The 21,443-nt window shown below is 32.6% G+C and overlaps 1 protein-coding gene across 3 annotated transcripts in view; it reads right to left on the bottom strand.

Annotated features, from left to right (window-relative positions):
- LOC129938710 (E3 ubiquitin-protein ligase hyd) overlaps positions 1-21,443 on the bottom strand; it is a 177,355-nt gene that overhangs the window by 58,373 nt on the left and 97,539 nt on the right. For 2 of the 3 annotated variants that reach the window (XM_056046406.1, XM_056046409.1), the window contains exons 4-11: positions 19,865-20,082; positions 19,541-19,785; positions 14,072-14,268; positions 6,967-10,140; positions 6,756-6,909; positions 4,798-5,019; positions 2,576-3,030; positions 2,335-2,518 (exon numbers count right to left, since the gene is read on the bottom strand). In XM_056046406.1, coding sequence (XP_055902381.1) covers positions 2,335-2,518; positions 2,576-3,030; positions 4,798-5,019; positions 6,756-6,909; positions 6,967-10,140; positions 14,072-14,268; positions 19,541-19,785; positions 19,865-20,082 — 4,849 coding nt within the window. The remainder of the gene's footprint in view (positions 1-2,334; positions 2,519-2,575; positions 3,031-4,797; positions 5,020-6,755; positions 6,910-6,966; positions 10,141-14,071; positions 14,269-19,540; positions 19,786-19,864; positions 20,083-21,443) is intronic. The other variant, XM_056046408.1, reaches the window with a different exon arrangement.

The raw sequence follows: 21,443 nt of genomic DNA, 5'->3' as shown, positions 1-21,443 counted from the left end.
TCAAAAGTTTTGTTCTACAAGATTGAAAGATTTCTCTACCGTAGATGCGTACGTTAACGACGTTTTAACTACATCGTACAAGCTCAGGTCTGTTGGTCTTAACCTAGATGACGAATGGATGGGAGCAATGCTTTTAGCTGGTCTTCCCGAAGAATACAAACCAATGATAATGGAAATCCAAGGCTCTGGGATTCTTATTAAAGGAGACAGTATTAACACAAAACTTCTTGAAGACGTTAATTTGGATGCAAGTCAAGATATTGCATTTGTTGGCAAGAACAAGAAAAACTTTGGGAATAAGAACTTTAAGGGTCCTAAGTGTTACAACCGCAACGAATTTGGCCATATTGCTGCTAAATGTCCAAAAAAGAATAAGAACCATCAAGAAAAGAAGAATGCGATGTTAGGATGTTTTTCCATCACGGCTCTTGAAAAAGAAGAATGGTATTTCGACCTGGGAGCGTCAGCTCACATGTGCTCAAATAGTGCATGCTTTTCAAGTAAGATGCAAAATCTTAACTCTGAGGTAATTGTTGCAAATAATTCAAAAATGCAAGTCCAAGGTATAGTTAAAGTCGATATGAAGGTATCTATTGGAAAATTCAAAGAAAGTGAGGTTGAATTTTTAGAAATCCTTCACGTTCCTGACTTATGCATTAATCTTTTATCTGTCTGGAAAATTGTTTAGACGGGTTTTTCAATGATTTTTCCAAGAATCGATGTTTAGTGAAAGACCAAAGGGGCAATGTTGTTGCAAGTGGAAGCTTGGTGAACAATATGTTCCGATTCCAACCAAAGTGCATATGTTACAAAAAATGTAGATTCACACTTTGAACATCCAAGTATTGAAACCACACAAGCTATGATTCCAAAAGTGGTGCAGAACAGTGATTGCGAAAGTTCTAAAATCAATTGCATCACATGTATCAAAGGTAAAATGGCACGCCTGCCGTTTAACTCAATTGGTACTACCTTAGGTTCAAAAATTTTGCGATAATGGAAAGGAATATTGCAATTTTAAGATGAAGAAGATTCTAGCAGATGCAGGCAATCAACATCAAACAACGGTTCCATATTCTCCGGGTTGGCAGAAAGAATGAATAGAACCATAATCGAAAAAGAGCGTTGTCTTCTCATCGAGTCTGGTTTACACAAAGCTGAAGCTGCAAATAAGGCAGTTTATTTAACGAACAGAACACATCGCAAAGGTACAAAAGAAATAACACCTGAAGAAATCTGGAGTGGAAGAAGAGTGAATCTGCAGCATCTTAAAGTTTTCGATTGCCAAGCAGTTATTCACAAAAGAAAAGCGGAAGAAACTCGATGCCAAAGGAAAAGAAGTAATTTTTATCGAATACTGCACACACTCAAAATCATATCGCTTTTATGACGTTAAGAAAAAAGAAGTCATAATAAGTTGAGACGCAGTTATCCATGGGCAGGTTTTTACAATCTACTAGAATAAGAAATCCACCTGAAAGATACGGTTATCTACCGTACGTGGCCAGCAACAATGATGGAGATCCAAAGACCTTCGCTGAGGCAATGAACATTCACTCATTGATAAATGAATCCATAGTAATAAACAATAGAAACATTGTTGACACTTTCTATAACTGCATTTTTGGTATTAGTAATGGCCTATGTTGTGTGATATTACGTTACACCAACTATCTGATATTATTGAGTCAAATAAAATAATAAAACATTTCCTGAACTCAAAAGAAATACAAATTTTTAGATTGCATTACATTTTTGTATGCTAAGTTGAGGTAGCACAAATAATTCTAATATGTAGAATGTATAAGTATTACAAATAACTGTAAGAATTGAAGAAATAATCAATAATTACTGAACCATTTGACTTTTAAACAGCGGCACCTTTGAAAGTTGGAAGTTACTCAAACTCTTTTACAGTGCACGTGATCGCAAATGGCTGATACCGGTAAATAATAATAATAGCCTTAGTGTTAAGCTAAGCTAATCATATATAATTTTCATTTAATCCATTGAATAGTTTTTTCGTGAGAACGTAAGATCCATGCATACTTGCACGAACTCATTATAATCCAAAAATATTATTAGTGGATTTATTTGTTTAAAAAAAAAACGTAACAATTACATAGGTATATTAAAAAAATAAATTATGTACGACAAAAAAATATGTCAAACAATTAAGACAAAATTTTTGTTTTTTTATTATCTACAACGTTTATGTTTAAGTTTTGTTGAACTGAGCTTTAGGTAAGGAAATGTGACGGCCAATTTTAGTCAAAATATGTACATTTAAAAAAAACATCATAAAACAATACTTAATTCCATGATTAAACTTACCTAATATGTTAATACCAATATTTCCTTGATTTGTGTTTTGGTTATTTGAGTTCATTGTCGGTAAGGAATGAGATTGGTCTGTTGTGTTGGTTAAATTAGCTCCAAATTTGAGTTGCGCTTCGGTACCATCCATAACAGAAAATACCCAATTCCATGTTTGTTTGAGTCTGGTTTCTAAAAATGACTGTTCGAAATATTTTAATAGCGTACAAAATCCTGAAGATTTTTTAATAAAACTTACTTGGGCATCAACTGATTCTGCGTACGTCACTTTGACTCGATTTTCGATATCTTGGTTAAGATTTAATGTAATTGAGTAAAATAAGTCCGATATTTGGCGCATTATTATTCCAAAAGCACGTGCTAAGCTGCTTGCCGTGGTAGCCATAGAATGTGGTTCTTGCAAATTACTTGGAGCAGTTGAAGTTGGGATTGCCGTACGCCGTAAGGCAAGAGGATCAATGAACACTAACCCTGAACCAGTAGGCACACGCACAGAAGACCGCCCAGATTGGTCTCTATTACGAATTGCCCAGTGCATAGACGATGAAGATGCGTTTCCTTTAGAACTATTACCAGTAGCTCTCCTTTCTAGTTGACTGTCAATGAATGTATAACCTTCATCAGAATTTTCGTCTGTTTCACCATCGTCAGAACCATCTTCGTCCGGAGGAGAGGAATCACCTGATTCGTCTTCTATAATGTATAACATTATTGTACTACTCTGTACGTATACACAAACACACTAAATAAAGTCAAGGTAAATAAATATTAAAATTGTTTTTGAAGAGTGGATAAGATACAAATCTTAATTAAACTTTCGACTTATTTGGTCTCAATTCGGATATGGAGACGGATATATCAATTTACGTTACATTTTGGTGGGTTTGTTGCCTTCTCCAGGGTAACTTTATTGCACAATATGCAATGTACAAAATTAATAACAACGTTTTCTGTTAGATACACTTTTAAGTGAAAATATTTTTTTCACTATCTACCAATTTTGTTGTTGGTTTTTCTTTATTATAAACAAATTTTGGATTGGAAAAAGTACTTCATGTTTCCAACAATATTGTCAATAGAATGATATAGTTTTAAAGTAATTAATATAATTTATTCCTTAGGCATTCGAATCAAAAATGAATTTTAACAATTTTCGATAGGATTTTTAGAAGATTGTTTGAAAAACTCTGCTTAATTTGTCTTAAAATTAAAAAAAAAATGGTCAAACTATTATTTTCGTAAAATTTATTCGTGTTTTTGTTTAGGATGTCAAAAACGTAATCCTTCGATGAATACAATTATTTTAGATTTTATTATATTATAAAATTTATAATATACAATTTAATTGAAGTTGCTAGCGTTATTGACTCGTGAGATATTTGGGTCAATCAAAATTTACTTTCTATTTAAATAGATTAAATAAAAAACCACCAACATAATTTTTATAAAAGTAATCTCTTTATTTTTTGATGTTTTTATTTGTAAAATAATATGTATATATGTATATAAAAAAGGCTTTCCGAACTTACGGACGCACGAACTTTCGTACACACGCTAACAAACAACTCTCTAACATTGTAACTTCAAGAAATATACAAAATAACTTAATTCGAAAAATCGGATCCATTACTATGAGAAAAACAGAATATGTAAAGACTTAAACAGGGGCCTGATTATGAGGTTCGAGGCGGATCGTTTTCAATACGATCTTTCAAATTCGGCTCGTGTCGTATTTCCTTATTAACGAATTCGCTGCGAAGCGAAAATAGTTCTTACTTTATTCCAGTGAATTGACACTTTTGGTTTAACTTTTTCTTCCCATATTGCAGTGATTTGACAGCTTTCCAAACAAAATTTGTTTTGTTTTGATTGAATTTGTAAAATTTTCGGTGATTTATTCGAAATTTTATATTTTATGGTAGATTGTGGATAAAATTTAATTAAAGTAAAATAAAGCTAGCTCACATTTTTATATATGTGATTACAATCAAGAAATAATCCACGAAATCGAACAATAAATAATAATGAACAATCTTTCGCCTGTGAATCCGCCAAAAAAAAGCTATTGGATTTCAACTCGCCAACAAACATTATTACATTTTCAATTTGCCTTCGAATTCGTTAATTGGTCGAATTCAAAACGAAGAAGGCGATATCGAAAGCAATATTTGAAAAATGGCAAACTCGCTAACAAAACGATACCAGGATCTACTTTATGTAAAATCTGTTTGTTAATGGCTTGTAAATAGTTGTTCTCTTTTAAACAAAAATAAAAAAATTTAATGCTGTGTTATAAATCATTACATCCTAACTTTTCTAAACTTTATTATATAATAAACTAGGATTTGTATTTTATCTTACCACTCTTTAAATATACTATAAGTTGGTTAATTATTCATGTTTAATATTGTAGTTATTGATTTAATTTTAATGTAATTTTTAATATTGTTGTTTAATTACCTGTTTCAGAACCAACAATTGCTCCAGTCTGAGCAATTCTTTGAGCACCTTGGGTACTATGATTATCATCGGAATCTGATTCTGTTTCCGCATCGTTAAAATTGAACTCATTATCACTCTCATCTTCGGCCACATCGTCATTTCGTAGGTTTTCGGAACTGATTTCAATCTGAGAATTCGTTCGCAGCCTGTTTGTATTCATATCTGGATTAGCGGTGGTTGCTACAAATATGGAACAAAATAAATAGTTTTAGGTATGGGCATAACAACCATCAGATAAATTCATCTGTTCATATTTTATATTAATTTTTGCGCTAGGAAATTTGTATTTAAAATTTCTCTATTCACATAAAACACAATCAATTTTTAATAGGATTTGAATACTACAACAACTTGATTGTGATACCACAAGGCTGGAATTACACGGTGCCAACTGATCATCACGTTCCTTTATTTATGGTACTTAGTCTTTAGTTTACTCTCATCACTGAGAATCAAACCTTAACCAAGTGGCTTACGGAGCCGATGAAATAGGTGCGCATCAGAACAATCAAGTTGTTGTCGAAGTATTCAAACCCTAGTAATGTTCTAGACATGAGTCCGGTCATTGCTCAGATGTTAAATTTAAGCAGTTTTAATTTTGTTATTCCAATGGTAGATACATGCACCCAAGAGGACACAAGCGCTTGCAGGTTTTTTCTACCCACCTCTGTCAATTCCTATCATCACCTTCCTGCAGTAAACATCGGGTGCCTTTATACAAAAATATTAGAAATTCAACGCGTCTTCAAACGAAGAATGAGAACTTTATTACATGTACTACAGTTACTACTTTATAACATTGAGGTTACCTAAAACATAGTACCAATAGGGTGAGCTACCACTTCTAGATAAACTAAATGTTACGGTCTAATTCACATGGAGTCGCAGTATAATGAAATTGTGTTTCTATCCAGATGTTCAGTAATGGCGTCAGTCCTGATGTTTTCAAGTTTGATTTTGCCTTTACTAATCGAATGTCATGACTTCAGCCTAGCATGACGAGTAACGGTACTCTGTTTTTAGAGCATACAAAATTTACCTCCACCTTGCAAAAATATAACAAAGCCGGCTGTGAATTTACGGTCGCTAATTCAGTTTCTGGATCATTCTGTCTAAGATCGGGAGCAGTAAATGGAACTATTTAATAAAATTCGCAATAATTTGTTTGCCTTATAATATTTTTCTCAAATTCTTTATAACACTGATTTATGCAATGCCTTTTTAAATTATAGGTTTAAAAGAAAATATAAAATGCAATTATATTAGTAAAGTTCTTAAAACAATACAAATATAAATATATATATATATCTTTAATTATTTGATAACTTGCGATTCCAAAAGTTTTTCTACTACCAAAGTACTTTTGTAAATTCAAAAGAGCACATTCTTCAATAATTCTTTAAATTGTTTTTATTTCATTCGGGACTCATGTCCCATTTTTGGCTAAAAAATTCAGGACCTATGTCTCAGTAGGGTGGGACATTAGCCCCAAATCGAATTCGGGACTTATGACCCATCAAAATGGGACATAAGTCCCGAAAAAGAAATTCGGGACTTATGTCCCTGCGCCGTCATTGCCATATACATGTATGCAGACAATCTTACAGTAACGTAGAAGAACCAGTGAAGAAATATATTACTTTTACTTAACCTAAGGATTTCCAATGTAACTCGTGTGAAAGTATAGTCGTCGTGTCATTGTCATTTACATGTATGCAGACAATCTTACAGTAACTTAGAAGAACCAGTGAACCTATTTAGATGAGCAGACAGCGGAAAAGAAAAAAATAGGACTTAAGTTGACATTAGTGTACTTCTGTGACTACAGTGAAATATCATGTACATATATTAGTTAAATTATAAGTTACTTACAGAGTATTAAAAACTTAGGATTCTTTTTATTAATTATTTGTTACCTTCTATATCGTTATTATCTTCAACTTGTAACACTCCATAGTTCAGCCCAAGGTCCATACTTGTATTAGCTACTCCAGTGGTGTCTTCGGATAAAGATCTTATCGTTCCTGTACTTAGCCCTAATGGTTCTACGCTGAATATGTCTTCGGAACTCTAATGGAAATATAATATATTAATATCCAAGTTATTAAAGAAATTTTTTAAATTTACATCTAAATTTGATGTTGACATTGTGAAAGGTGCAGTAGGTCTTACAACTCCTAATCGAACCGGAGCAATTAAAGCATCAGCAACCTCACACAGTTCTTCAATTGATATGATATGAAGGGCTTGAAATACTTTAATGCAATTTTGAATATGTTTGCTTTGTGACGCATTGTTTTTTCTTCTTTCAGCAGATGGAGATTTTTCCAGATTAAATATTATGAAAACTCTTGCTACTGATCTTACAAATCGTCTAGCAATTGACTTTGACTCAGTGTTTGCAATAGAATTAGATGTGTTTTGAATTTGTCGTACTAGGGTAGATATGAGAACATCAAGATGCTCTGGGCAACACTTGACAAATAAATTATGTGTAAATTTATCAAGCAGAGTAGATCCACTTTGAGATTTCAAGTATTTTATAGAGCTACCTTCAAGGTTTTCATGATTTTTTACTTTTTCAAATTGAGTCATGTCTTCGGCACCTGTCATAATCATTGACTTAACAGCTTGCCAGTCATCAAGCATTCGCTCAAGGGCTTTTTTCGCAAATCTAGGAGGCTCTAAATCATGCTCTGGCATTTCAGGATCCATATCAGATGTTTGTATTTTTCTATTGTTGCCTGTAGAGCTTCGTGATCTATTGCAAACTTTGTATTGCTTTTGTTCAATGGATTGGCGTCCAACTGTCTGAATAAGGAATAAAAGTATCGACTCACCTCTACTGTTAAATTTTGTTACTAGGTCAGTGTTTGATATAAGCTTGCAAAGTAGAGAAAATCTTTTCGTCTGATTTCCTGCAATCAATGCTTTGCATTTGCATTTTTCCCAACAATCACAGTAAGCTGTAGGAGAAGTACGTTTTAATTTGCAATCATGACCTTTATGACAAACACGAGCGCATTCAGTGCAACAACACAATGAACCAGTCAAACCACATGTTTTGCATTCAAATATATTTTGATTTATATGATCGGCCCCCGTCCATGTAAAGGAACAAGTATCGTTATAGCAAATTACATGAAGAGGAGATTTATCTACAGACGAGCCAACAGGAAATACCATCGACTCCTTCATTGTACTATTTTCTTTTGAGATAGATAATATTGCATTGAACAAAATCAATCCAGCATCGTATGCTCTATTTGTCACTGACAACATTAAAGGTGTCAGTCCTTCTGCATCTTTAGAACTTAAAAGTAAGTGCAAATGTGGTCTTAAAAAAGGGTTGAGGCAAATTTGTTGTAAAATTAAAGCAGATTGTTCCCTTCTCTGGATTGGATCAGTTATGTATATCGGCATATTTACTTTGTTTCCATTTGTTTTATAGTTCGTACTTGAAAAATCTTCTTCGACAGAATTACCTTCGTACTCAGATTGCCAGAACGACATAGGAAAATATCCTTCGTCAGGACCTGAAATGTGAATATTAGTATTTCTGCTATCGGTCTCCGTATTTACCAAACGATTCATCATTTCACGTAAGCTTATAGTACATCCTTCTCTTGTATTGATAGTTGAACTTTCCATGTCAGGAGAACTACTAGAGGCTGAATTTTTAAATGATAAGTTTGTGGAGTCATCTACCATTTTGTTGGATATTGGTGCGCACAAGGCAGCACATGCATGCACAATATTGCGCCCTGCGTCACATTTTTCTTTAAGTGCGTGTGATAGTAGATTATGTTGCTCACATTCGAGCTGGCTAAGAAAAATTACAACACTCTTAAGGTCACATCTTAATATAGAAGGCATTAAATACTGCTTTTCCAAAAACATTATAACCATGCACACTTTCGATTTAAGATTTATTCCAACTATTGGAAGTGATACAATTGTCATGGCAATAGTACGTATTGGAGGGAGACTTAACCATTGTGGATCTTTCAAGTCACCGTTACAGTCCTTAACAAAAGGATAAATCGTGCGGTTACCATCTGTTAGTATTACAGTCCAGGTATCATTGGAATCATCACATAAATAAAGAGCAATATTACTCTGGGATTGTCCCAAAAACACATTGCAGTCGGTGGGAAAAATACTGCTATGTTCTTGTTTGTTGTTATGTAAGTTAAAAACGTTGTAGTACAATTTCGAAGATATTTTCGAGATTGTGTGAACGCCCTTAGTATCAACAGCAAGCGCCAATAAATGACAGCTGTTGGCATCTGCATTTGATGTAATATTAATTCTTTTTGGAGTTTTTTGATAGCAATCCGGTCCTCTAGGATTAACAAATGATTTGATCACTTGCACATCATCTTTTTTTAATAACCGACATTGTTGCCAATCTTCATCTTGCGCTTCGGTATTTGATCCAATTATTCCGAACCTTACAGCAACATAATCACCGTCCACTTTAAGAATTTTTCCAATTGGTCCATTTCTGTCTTCAACAAAAACTACATCTTTTAAAAGCCAAAACTCCTCATCCTTTTTGATTTCTAAATCATCTTTAGGAATCACACGTTTAGTTCTCTTCAATGTTGTTGTATTTCCGTTATCACTGCATGTACTTGATGCAGGTGAAGGTGGAGGTGGCATATCTAATCGATCTGTTGATTCTTTTTTACTTGGTGTTATGACTGACTTATTGTTAAGAGTTTGATTTACATTTATTGAATCTTTTTCATGCTGACTATAATTCATCTTCTCCTGATAAGACGGCGTGAGCGTTAATAACTTAAATCTACAAACATCAGAAAAATCCCAAACTGAATTCATAAGTTGGCCGACTTTGGGTATTCCATTTAAACAAGAAAATCCGATGGAACCTGTCTGATAAATCGGACACTTTTTCATTACAACTTGGGCCCCAACAGTAATTTCTTCATGCATTAATTTAACTGGTTTTTTGGCCTTTGTTCTGAATCGATCCCATAAACTGCGCCTTTGTTCAAATGGTAATATACCCCACCAATATAAATTTTGAGCCATGCTTCGAACAACAGTAAATATGGCCGATGTGTGTAAAGAATAAATTCCTTCTGAAGATATTTCAGGATAATTCTGCAAACCGTGTTCAAATTTAAGCCCATGATTTCCTAAATGTTCGTCCATCCATGTAGCAACCCGGTTTGTCTCAGTTGCTACAGTGCACCGAATAGAGTGCGAAGAGATTTTTGTAATTTTTTCATTTATGTTTAATGACAATGTTTTGGGGTGGTAAACATTCTGTACCTAAAAAGTAAATATAATATATTTGTAATATACTTCAACATTATTTACTGATATGAAATTAATAAAGCTAGCGAAGATTTTAAATGTCCCCAATTCGTATCCCGTAACATTATATTCCAAATAGGAACAAGTAACAACGCAATATTTTTTTAGTTTTTAAAAACATTTATGTTCATTAAAGATTGGCAAATAATCACGTTTCCAAGTCATTTAAATTTATAACCAAAGTTTGTGTTCAGTGACCGCAATGTTAACAATGTTACAATGTCAATGAGACAAAGAAGGACGCGCAGCCTTTCCGTTCAAGAGGACTAAAGTCAATAACTCTCAAATTTTTGTGAAGTCATTGTGCGGAATTTTGCTATAAGTTCTTCGCATATATTCGTACAAAATCAAGTTGACACAGGAACTAAACTATTAGACTATTTTAAGCGACAACAATACGTAAATTGAGCTGGAAAACAGCTTGAAATTTATACTGAATTCCATGGAAAATTATATTCAACTATGAGACTGATTTCTAGTTGAACGGGTTTGTCAACAAGCTAAATATGCGTTTTTGAGCAGGTAATTCACGAGTGCTCCATTACATTGACTGCGTTCAATCGCGTTTTGGATAGGTATAGCTTATTGAAAGATTTACATGCTTAAAATGAGATAGCTGGTAACAAAACAAAAAACAATTACAGCTATTTACAAAGAGCAGACAAGCATTTAGATTTCGAGTTAAAAAACTATTGCGAAACAAAATTTTCAAGGTATAGTTTTAATAACTCGCAAAATGTATGCCAAAAAAGATACAAATTTGAACTCAATTCTCTGGTTCTTCCAAACTAAATCCATACGTTGAATCAGCTGTTCTGACAGACATCCTCATATAACAGGCATTAGATACTTTTGGTTTCCTTTTTTACATCCCAGCTGTTTTGGATCAGCTTACAAGTAAAACACTAACAAAAAGGTACCCAGATACCCAATCGGGTATCTGCGGGAACGCAGCCATTACGGCACAAAAATGTTCAGTGTAGATAACATGTAGGGGGATATTTTTTAATGTTAATGAAAATCGCTATCACACCATAATAAGTCGTTTATCCATACCAGGAACGAAAAATAGGCTTGAAAATTGGGTTCAGCAACTATACCTTTGCAAACGAACTCGTCGTCGTGGCCATAAGAAGGTAAAAAATTATCATACTTAATTTTCACTACAAATGTTCTTGAACATATAATACATTTTGTTTATATCTTAATCCCTATATGTTTTATTTAAAAGAAAAGTTAAAACGCCCTTAATAAAAACCGGGTTGGGTTCGATATCCCATTTCTTATGACTTCGTTTTTTATAATCCCGTTTATTTATTATCCCGATTTTGCAATCAAAACTAGTTGTTTAATTTTAAAAAAATCGCGTAAATTAATTACAAATTTAAAACTTAAAATCCAATGTCACTTATTAAAGTTCATAATGAAATAATAATTAGGCCTTTATATTAACATTTAAACGTCACTGATCGCTTTCTTCTTTAAATAGTTAAGATGCTTTCGGAGATCATTAATATTTACGAAAATGAAGATTTACATTTGTATTTACGCTTAGTCCAAAAAATCTCCGTGCAGCAGCCTAATTTTAGTGTGTTATTAGTAATAGGAATAAATTTAAAAACCAAGGTGGTAACAATGAAAAAATTGTGGTTGTGATTATCAAAAACCAGTTTTGAATATATTGTTATAGCAAATATTTTATATCAGAATCAACAAAAAGAAAGTTGATGTACGGAGACTTTTTGGACTATATGTGTATTAATATTTTCAATTATTTATTATTGAGTTTTTTTGAGTCAAATATAAATTAACAACAGTACAACATGCTTCATAAAAAGATAGAGAATTTTCTAAAACGAGTCGATTTCATCAGCACAGGTAAGAACAGCAACGTAAAAACCTTTTTCCTATGATATGCTTGATTATAAGTTGACGGTGCTGTTGTTAATGTGTTTCAAAAGTTGCTGTGGAACTTTTAATCTATTTCACTCATAAGTCTCATGATAATCGTTGCAAAGTAAAGCTTGTCGGGTATTATTGTATTGTATGTTAATTTACGAACTTCAGTTCCTGGCCATATTATTAGACGCGCTTTATATTTTATGTAAAATCTAATTTCCAGCTATTTTAATCAATTTTCGTTTTTTTTCGAAATTTTAGGATGCCTTGCGAAAAATTTAATTTCTGTCCAATCTACGTTGCGCTTCGATTATTATTTTCTTATGTAGCGCTTTAATTTTTGGTATAAAAGGGTTACTAAAAACTAAAAATCGTATAATATGAGTGGAAGAATGGGCTAACAGCACTTAACTCCTTTTTGGGTAAAATAAAAAAAACTTTAAAAAAATGTATTTTGCATGAAGGGGTTAAGTGCTTACTTACCCCCTTCTTGCAGACAAATTAAAACCCATACTTAAAGTGGTTATAGTAAAGATGAAGATTCTAAGATGATAGTCTTTCTGAGGAAAGTGATAATGGGCTTGATTTTTCTGCGAGTGATGGTGATGAATACTTTCCAGACAATTCAACGCTGAGCGTAGACGCAGAAGATGCACCAGCCACACCAGAGCAGTCATCAACAACAGAGATTCCGGAAATAGCTTCGGAAATTGTTTTAAATCAAGAACCTTCTAACACGCAAGTTCCCTCAATTGATAGAAGTGTTAAGTCACCGAAAAAAAATAAAAATCCATTCAAATGGAAACGACGAGGAACCGCTTTGTTAAGAGAACAGGAAAAAGAATATATCACAGCACATGTATTGTTAAAAAAAGGAACGTATTTCTGCAAACTTGTGCGGAAGTGATAATTGTCACCATTCTTGTTCCGAAAAAATAAATTTTGAGAAAAGATTAGCACTTTTATCAAGCTTTCATTCACTCGACATTAATGCCAAGAACGTTCTACTGTTTAAAAGCATAACAAGAAAATCAACAAGTCGAGTTAAGAAAAATACCCTTAAGCAAAGCAATTTACCAATTTACCAGTCGGTACAAAATCCATACGAGTTTGCAAAGGTGCAATGTGTTCCTTTTTTCAAATTGGAAAGAAAAAATTGGACGTTTTTCAAAGCAGAATGAACAGCTGTGAGTTCGCTCCATCTTCGGATAAAAGAGGTCCGATCATGTAGTCCACTATATTTTCAAGCATATTAACGAATTTCCAGCCGAAGAATCGCACTACTCAAGGAACAAAACCAAATTAAACTTTATTTCTCACCTTTGTTAAATATAAATATAAATATAACCATAATTTTTTTGATATTGGATTAAGAAAGTTATCTTTTGATAAGTTGAAAGTTGTGCCCGACAAACTGTTGAGTCTATGCGTCAAGGCTCAATAAAATTTTTAAAAATCATAAATTGACCAACCCTTTTTTTTATAAAAATAATAATTTTTAAATGTCATTTAATGTTAATTTTCACCTCGAAAGCTTTTGCGATATTTTTTCTATGAAATACTACAAAATGAATATAGGTTTTATTATACACAATAGTGACTACTTCAATAATGTAATTCTTAGATCATAATGATCTAATAGGTGATATACATATTTATATTGTTTTTGGATGAGTAGCTTTTGGCTAAGTTGAAAATTTGCTCACAAAATCGTCAGCTAATTGCTCATTACAATTTTAATACAAAAAAAGATATGTATATGCAAAGTTGCAAGTCAACCAGTCGAAAATTGAGTGCGGACAACTTAAAAAATGCAGTATCGAATTAAACGCGTTCTAGCTTTTGAAAAATTTCGTAATAATTATATATTATAAAATATTATTTCTTTTGTAATTATATCTGTCTAAAATATGTTGCGAGATAATAATATTATTTGTTAAAATATTGAAAAAAAAAATAATATATGTTATAAATATTTTATGATTACATCTGATTTAAAAGTTTCACACTCAGACCATCGCCATTGGTGCAAGTCTCCGGAATCGGAAAGACCAATGAATTCTGAAAATAGAGATGCAATTTTTTGAAAACGGATAGAACCTTCTCTTTCTGGCCATTGTTGAAGTTCTTCGGATATCCACATTGGCGAATTATTTCCAATAAGGGACGTGGTTCGCTTTCCATCTGCAATAAAAGAAATTAAGTTAAACTTGGTTTAATTTTATTTTTATTTTTTATTCGTATTCGCCTAGCGGATGTACACATAGAATATTATTATTACTAAATAATTGAACAAAATCAAAAAACATTTCGAGCTTGTCAAATTATCGTTGTAGCCAAGAAACTTTTTTTTTAAATTTATTTTATTTATTTACAATTTTTTTTTTTGAAAATTTAGCTTATTTAAACAATTGCGGATAAAACTGTCGACATATTGATATATTGGAGATATATCCTTTTTTGTAGTTAAAAAAAAGATTTTCATGAAATTCATTATTTTTTTTGTCTTTTGGGTGTTAGCAGTTGAAGTAAGTGCAAGTTTGAATTTCTGAACATTGCAATGATAGGGAAAGAAAGAGCGTGGCAAGGCATTCCACTTTAGCGTAATAAGGACAAGAAATGAGTCTCTGTACTTCATAGTACAGCCGAGTTTGGTAAACTGATGTTGATTCATAGAAGAGCTGGTATTACGTTTAAATTGTTTAAGAAGAGGAATGCAAGTGGATATTTCATTAGGGCATAGTCCGTTAAAATAACGGTAAAAAAGCCTGAGACAATGTTTGAGTGATGTTTGAGTGACGTAATCGAGTTGATTATATTTATGTCACTAATCAATTTAAAAGCTCTTTGAATACTGTCCAAGGGGCTTAACCCTAGAAAGATAACCATATTTCAGAGACCATAAGTGATACACATGATTTATACGTCAATTCGACTTAGGTTATCTTTCTAGGGTTAAATAAGCTACTGGAGCACCAGCCGAGAGATGAAAGTTATATTAAAGTTTCGGACGTACATATATATAGGTTTTTGGAGATCGCAAGCAGATCAGACGGAGAGAAACATTTCTTGCATCATCTCAAAAAATCTGGACAACTTGCAGCATTTTTAGCAAAATCGCATATGTGATCGCTCCACAAAAGGTGGTTGCTGATGCACATTGCAAGGATGTCTAGATTTTCAGTTTCGTTGATGCAAGTGCCACTCATAGATAGTGGTAAGGAGGGTATAACGATACAAGAAAGCATTGGGTTTTCGAGCATTAAATTCCACACGGTTTTTTATTCCCCATTGTGCAATGTAGTACCCGTGGCATGATGGTAAGTGCGTTATACTGTAAGCGAGGGGTCTTTGGTTCGATCCCTGCCTGTGCCACCTAAAGTTTTATGGGTTTCACACTTGAAGCCGTAAAAAACAAGTTGTATTGAACTATTCAAAATATTGTGTCTAATCCAACGTAGAAGAGATTCGTCAATACCAATAAGAGAGCAAGATGCCAGACTTTATCAAATGTCTTTGAAATACCAAGTGCAATAATCTTACATTTGTACACTGTTTGGCGAGATCACCAGTGGACCATTGCTACGAAAGCGACACTACCGGTCATTAAGAAAATTTAATTCTTCTAGATATTTCTTAAGCTGATAATAAATGCACGTTTTCTTAGCCTTAGTAAAAAGGTACGTTGGTGCTATCTTTGGATAAGAAGATTCACTTTTTTTGGGATTGCCTAAACAAATGCCGTTTTCCAACTACTCCGAACAAGCCCAGAAGAATAGGATAGATGAAAAAGTTACGCAGCGGTTTTATGAGCAGCAAAAAAAAATGTACGCGGAGCATTCAAAATGAAAAACTATTACACGATGATCAACCTGAATATCCACTTTAAATCATTGCTATGGATTTATTTGAGTATGCGGTAAAAGACTTTCTGTCCATTATTGACGCATATTCATGCTTTGTAATAGTAGAAAATCTTAGTAACAAAACTTCAAGTCATATAATTCGAGAAACTAAAGACTAATTTCAATAAAATAGGATAACCAACTATTATTCGTTGTGATAATAGTCCTTTTACCTCCGAGGAATTTGAAAAATTTGCAGACAATCACAATATAATCATGAGATTTTCAAGTCCACGGTATGCGCAAAGCAATGGGTTAGTAGAAAAGGGAGTAGCAATAGCAAAAAATATTCTTAAAAGGTACTATGAAGCACAATACCACGCCTGTGGCAAGCATTGGACTTGCACCAGTTCTATTAATTTTTGGCAGAATGGTTAAAACAAGAATGCCGATCTCTAGTTCCTTACTTCACAAAAATCACATAGATGAGAAGTTTGTTCAGACCAAATTTAAAGAAAAAAGGCAAAAGCAGAAATATTATTATGACAAAAGTGCAAAATCACTTCCAGTGCTTGAGTTGGGCGATCGTGTGATTTAAAAAAAATTCAAAAGAATGGAATTATGGAACAATAGTTGATCATGTAAATAATCGCTCATATATTATAAAAGATAGCTTTGATAATTATTTTAGGCGTGATAGACTCTTCATTGCTAAAACTAAAAATAATAATTTTAATGTTAGTAATATGATGTTCGAAGAAAACATGAAACAAAATGTAAATCCAGATATTTTTAAACAAATTCAAATTGGTCCTGAAGATAGAAATAATAAAAGAAATTCTCAATCTCTAAATAAGACTAAACAAATTGAATGTAATGTGGATGATTCACAACTACCAATTTCATTTAATAAAACATGTACATCATTAGATAATGAGTATGAAACAGCTGATAGTAGTGAAACAGAATCAAACGAAAAAGGTGGTTTTGAGACACCTGAAATTGGTGTAAATAAAGATAATATACCAGGAATGGGTAATGAGCAATACAGAACTAGTAGTGGAAGAACTGTACGTCCACCGCAAAGATACGGCTGAGACTGAAACCTTATATAGGTACATACATATATGTATATATAATTTAAAAAAAAATTTATTAAAGAAAAAAGCGTATAATAAGCTAGCTAATGTACACATACCTTAATGTAAAATAGTTAATATTAAGAATGCAAGCATAATGTTAAGATTAAGAACGCAAAAATAATGTATTCCTACACCAGAAAGAAAAAACTACTTTCTTGCTCTTGTCTGGATTAAGATCATTCTATTCTCGTCCGCTGTTAAGATAAGATAACTTTAGATAATAAATTTATATTTTATAATTCAATTATTAGTGTTTAATTTCATTGACTATTAACATAATTGTTACAATATTTCAATTAATTATTCCTAATACTTTTTAAAAAATGAGGAATATCATACATACTATACATATTTTTTTTGTAAATAAAGTTTTGTCATCCTGACATAATTTACTAAACAACTTTCGATATGTAGGCCCTTATCGCAGCAAATAGCTCGCACATTTAATTTTCATTCTTCGCATATATCCAAAGACTTATGCACTTCTACCTCAAGTTTTTACGAAGGGATATTACTTGGGCAAATGAAATGATAAAAAACTTTTTTAAAGTTGCCGCTTAAACTACTTATCATAAAAACGCAGGCTGACTTGGCACAAATATAAGATCTTTGGTTTTTGCCATAATCTAAAAAAACCTTCAATTACATCTTTGTATTAATTGTATTTTAAACTTGTCTGAAGGCTCATTTCATCAAAAATAAAAACATTTTTGTTTAAGCCTGGAGAAAGGCCTTTAGCGCTTATCCATCTATGCAAAGAAGATGGATGAGGCAATTAAATTCCAATTGATTTCTCAAAAAATTATGAACGGTTGAACGGAAAAATATACTCTGCGAAATCTATTTTTCTTCTTCAGTTTATTCTAGTGTACTTTGCGACAAAATGAGTTGCAAACATTTTTGAGTTTTGGTTCATAGGTAAAACGTAAATTTTCTCTTGTACAATTAGCTTAGCACGGTCTTGAAGTATTTTATTTTCTTTTATATAACGATTATTTTGTTTTCAAACATTTTTTTCTTTCTTCAATTTTTTATTTTTATTTTAAGAGCATTACTAATTTTCTTAAGAATTGCAATTTTTTGAGCATTTTACAAATACAAAAAGCATTGGTCGATATTCTGCTACGTCCTCGTTCGAGACCCCTGGAAACTATTTAAACAAAGCTAATTTTATAAAAGATCAATAATAAAATGAATAATTATAAATACTTACGATATTTTATTTTTATTTTGCAAGGCCAAAAATTATCTCTTTAACTTTTTATAAAACCACCTTTGCTTAAATAGGCGCTAAGAGCAGTGATATATTAAACATAAAAAACTTCTAAACAAAACCTAACAGATCTATTTTAACATCCCATTTCATAATAGAGAAAAATATTGACGTCAAACTTATTTAATTTAATACAAAAAATGTAATAAATATAGTTTAAAATAAAAAGTTAACCAACCGATAGTTTTTTCCTTTAATTTAAACTTAAAAAAGTACTAAAAAATTGAAAATGATTCTTAAACTCAAATATCGGGTAAAGAAGAAAGAAAGAAAGAATTGTTGTGATCTCGTACAAATTGTTGTTATTAACATTTTGTTAAACTTTTATTTTACAGAAAACTAAAAATCTTCAGCAAAAAACCAAAAAAAATATTTTAAATTGAATTGAATAAAAAAAGATATTGACTTTAAAGTTTTTCATCCCATAGAAATATTGTTGTTAATGTTTTGTAACATTTTAAGAGAATCTTTATTTTACAGAAACCAAACTTCTTTCAAAATATATTAATTTAACTTCACATGGGTTAATGTATCAAAAAAAAATATCAAAATAAGGAAGGGAACCAAAACTAAGCCTCATACGCGCACCGGCGACACACGTACATTTGCATCAGTGTTACCATAGGAATCCATACAATTTATATTTAAAATGTCTTCCAACTAACTAATCTTTTCTTACTATCTTTTTGTCGGTTGATAGCTAGTGAACAAAATATGGGACATTTTCTTCTATGGGTATGAGACATCTGTATAGTTTCTTATCTGTGCTAATAGTGTACTTATCACGGTCAGAGGTAAGAAACAAGTCGAGAGTGTTTTCTGTTTAATCTTCCACGTCCGATATTCTAGTGTAAATGATATACTTTTTTACGCAAAATTTAAACCAGATAAAATACAAGGAAGAATTGGTATAAGGACCATATTGTGGCAAGTTCTGATAAGAAACATTATTCCTAATGTATGTGGCGAGGCCATGGTGAGTAAAGAATTATAGCACTAAGCTATACTCATGAATAAAAAATTCAGCACAATTGGAATCCTCAAAAAAAAAAAAAACAATTTAACTAAATCTTAAAGGTGTACGTTTAGAGTGCTACGTGTAGTTAGTTAGTTATTTATTAATAACCGGAAAACGTACAAGGCCCATACAAAAATGCCCATTTTGCTTTAATAACAATAATCAGATAGGAACTTACCTATGTCTTTTTCCCAAATTGTATCGTCTCTTGGAAACCACCGGCGCTGTCCGTAACACTGCCTGTCCCTCCATCTGCTAAACGAGTCTGCATTTACTGTAGTAGTTGGTCCTGAAATATTGCTACCGCCAGACAATGTATTTCCTGGCGTTGAAACAGCATTTGCTCTTAAAGAACTGATAGTATTGTCCAAATTTCCAGAATTAACTTGATTCCTTTCACTGCGTATACGGTTAAACAACAAACTTGTTTCAAAAACATGAAACAATGTTTACAAAATAAGTAAAAAGAATACTAGAGACAAGTGAAAAAATTAACTCTTACTTTCTTATACTGGAATAGTTGCTAAAAATTTCTTCTGAAAACAGACCATCTGCAGGGTCGACTATAACATTACTACTATCCGTTTGAAAACCGTTATCTAACAGCGAGATCAAATCGTCTGGAGCGTAATTATCACCTGCTTGATCAGCATCGTCTGCTTCTTCATCGTCGCGAGAGAGTAAATTATTAACGGCTAAGTTAACATCCAGATTTGTACGCTAAAAAAATATTTAAACAAAATATTTACAACTACAAGCTACAGTTGCATTAAAACTTTAAAATGTGTGTTTAAGTTGTCAACATTTCCAAATCTCTTTACCAGAAAAAAGTTAATAAAAGTTGATTAAGGAATAAAGTATAATTTATTTTTGATGATTCAAGGGCACAATTACAATTCTTAAACAAATTGGGGAGCTACACATATTTTCAGAGTTTTTGATGCACATTTTTTTTTTTTGAATACTTGTTTAAGTTTTAAGGGCCGATGTTAATTTTGAATAAAACACAGATTATTTAAAAAAAAACAACTATTGTTATATCTTTTTAATATGATAAAATGGGTGTATGAAACAAAATATCGGACAAATAGAAGCCGCGACCTTGGCCGCACACCTCCATCCCATGGACGGTCCAAGTTTTCGATGAAGTTGAGGCATAATTCAAGTTCTATGCCGTCGATGTGCTTTTAATTAACATCAAAGAAAGACAACCAATGTTACCAAATCAAATAATTTTGGGGGCTAATTGACACCGCCACCACGTGAGATAACACGGCCATTGAATTTGTAGCGCAAAAGTGGTATTGTTTCGTTAGCTGTGTGGCAAGTGGCATCGTCCTGTCCTCAACCATATCTTCCAATTCGGGCAATAAAGCGTTACTACTAATCTCATGATAGGAAACAATCATCACAGTAACTGCGCACCAAACAGACACTCTTTGTGGGAGCATTCGTATTAAAAAAACTCTTGGATTATCATTCATTAAGATGGCATTACAGTCCTGTGTTGACTCCGGCTTCACCTAACAAAATTCTTCATCTAGCTCGGGCTCTAGCTAGATGTCTCCACTTGCACACTCTAAGATGGTTGAGTTCAATTTGTACCTGTACACGAAACCTGATTAGCCCTCCTCATCTACTATACTGTCCTGTGGACGTGGATTAAAAGACTTTCCAGTCCGGAGCATTGGATTCCATGCGCTCTTCGTGATTCAGCCATCTTTGTCGTTAGACTTTTATCCTTTTGGCGTAGACGTTGCTGTACAGCCCATACAGTTCGTCGTTCCATCGGTATCCCGTGAAGAACTTTTCTCTTGAAAAGACCCAAGGTCATTTCATCCGCTTTTGTCATAATCCATACTTCTGCACCGAATAGAAGAACGGGGATGATGTTGATCTTATAAAGCAATACTTTGGTTATTCGAGAAAGGGATTTAGTATTCAATTACTTTCTTACCATAAATAAATAATGGTTGGCAAAATTAATTATTACTTATTATTAATAAATCACGTCTGTCGATGGTGAAATTTTGACCAAGACGTCGGTGTTGTAGCGGTCCTAACCATTACTCGTTAAACCC

The sequence above is a fragment of the Eupeodes corollae genome, chromosome 1 (assembly GCF_945859685.1).
Source record: "Eupeodes corollae chromosome 1, idEupCoro1.1, whole genome shotgun sequence".
NCBI classification, from domain to species: Eukaryota; Metazoa; Arthropoda; class Insecta; order Diptera; family Syrphidae; genus Eupeodes; species Eupeodes corollae.
Note: the sequence above shows the minus strand (reverse complement) of the source record. Positions and strands in the feature narration are given on the sequence as shown.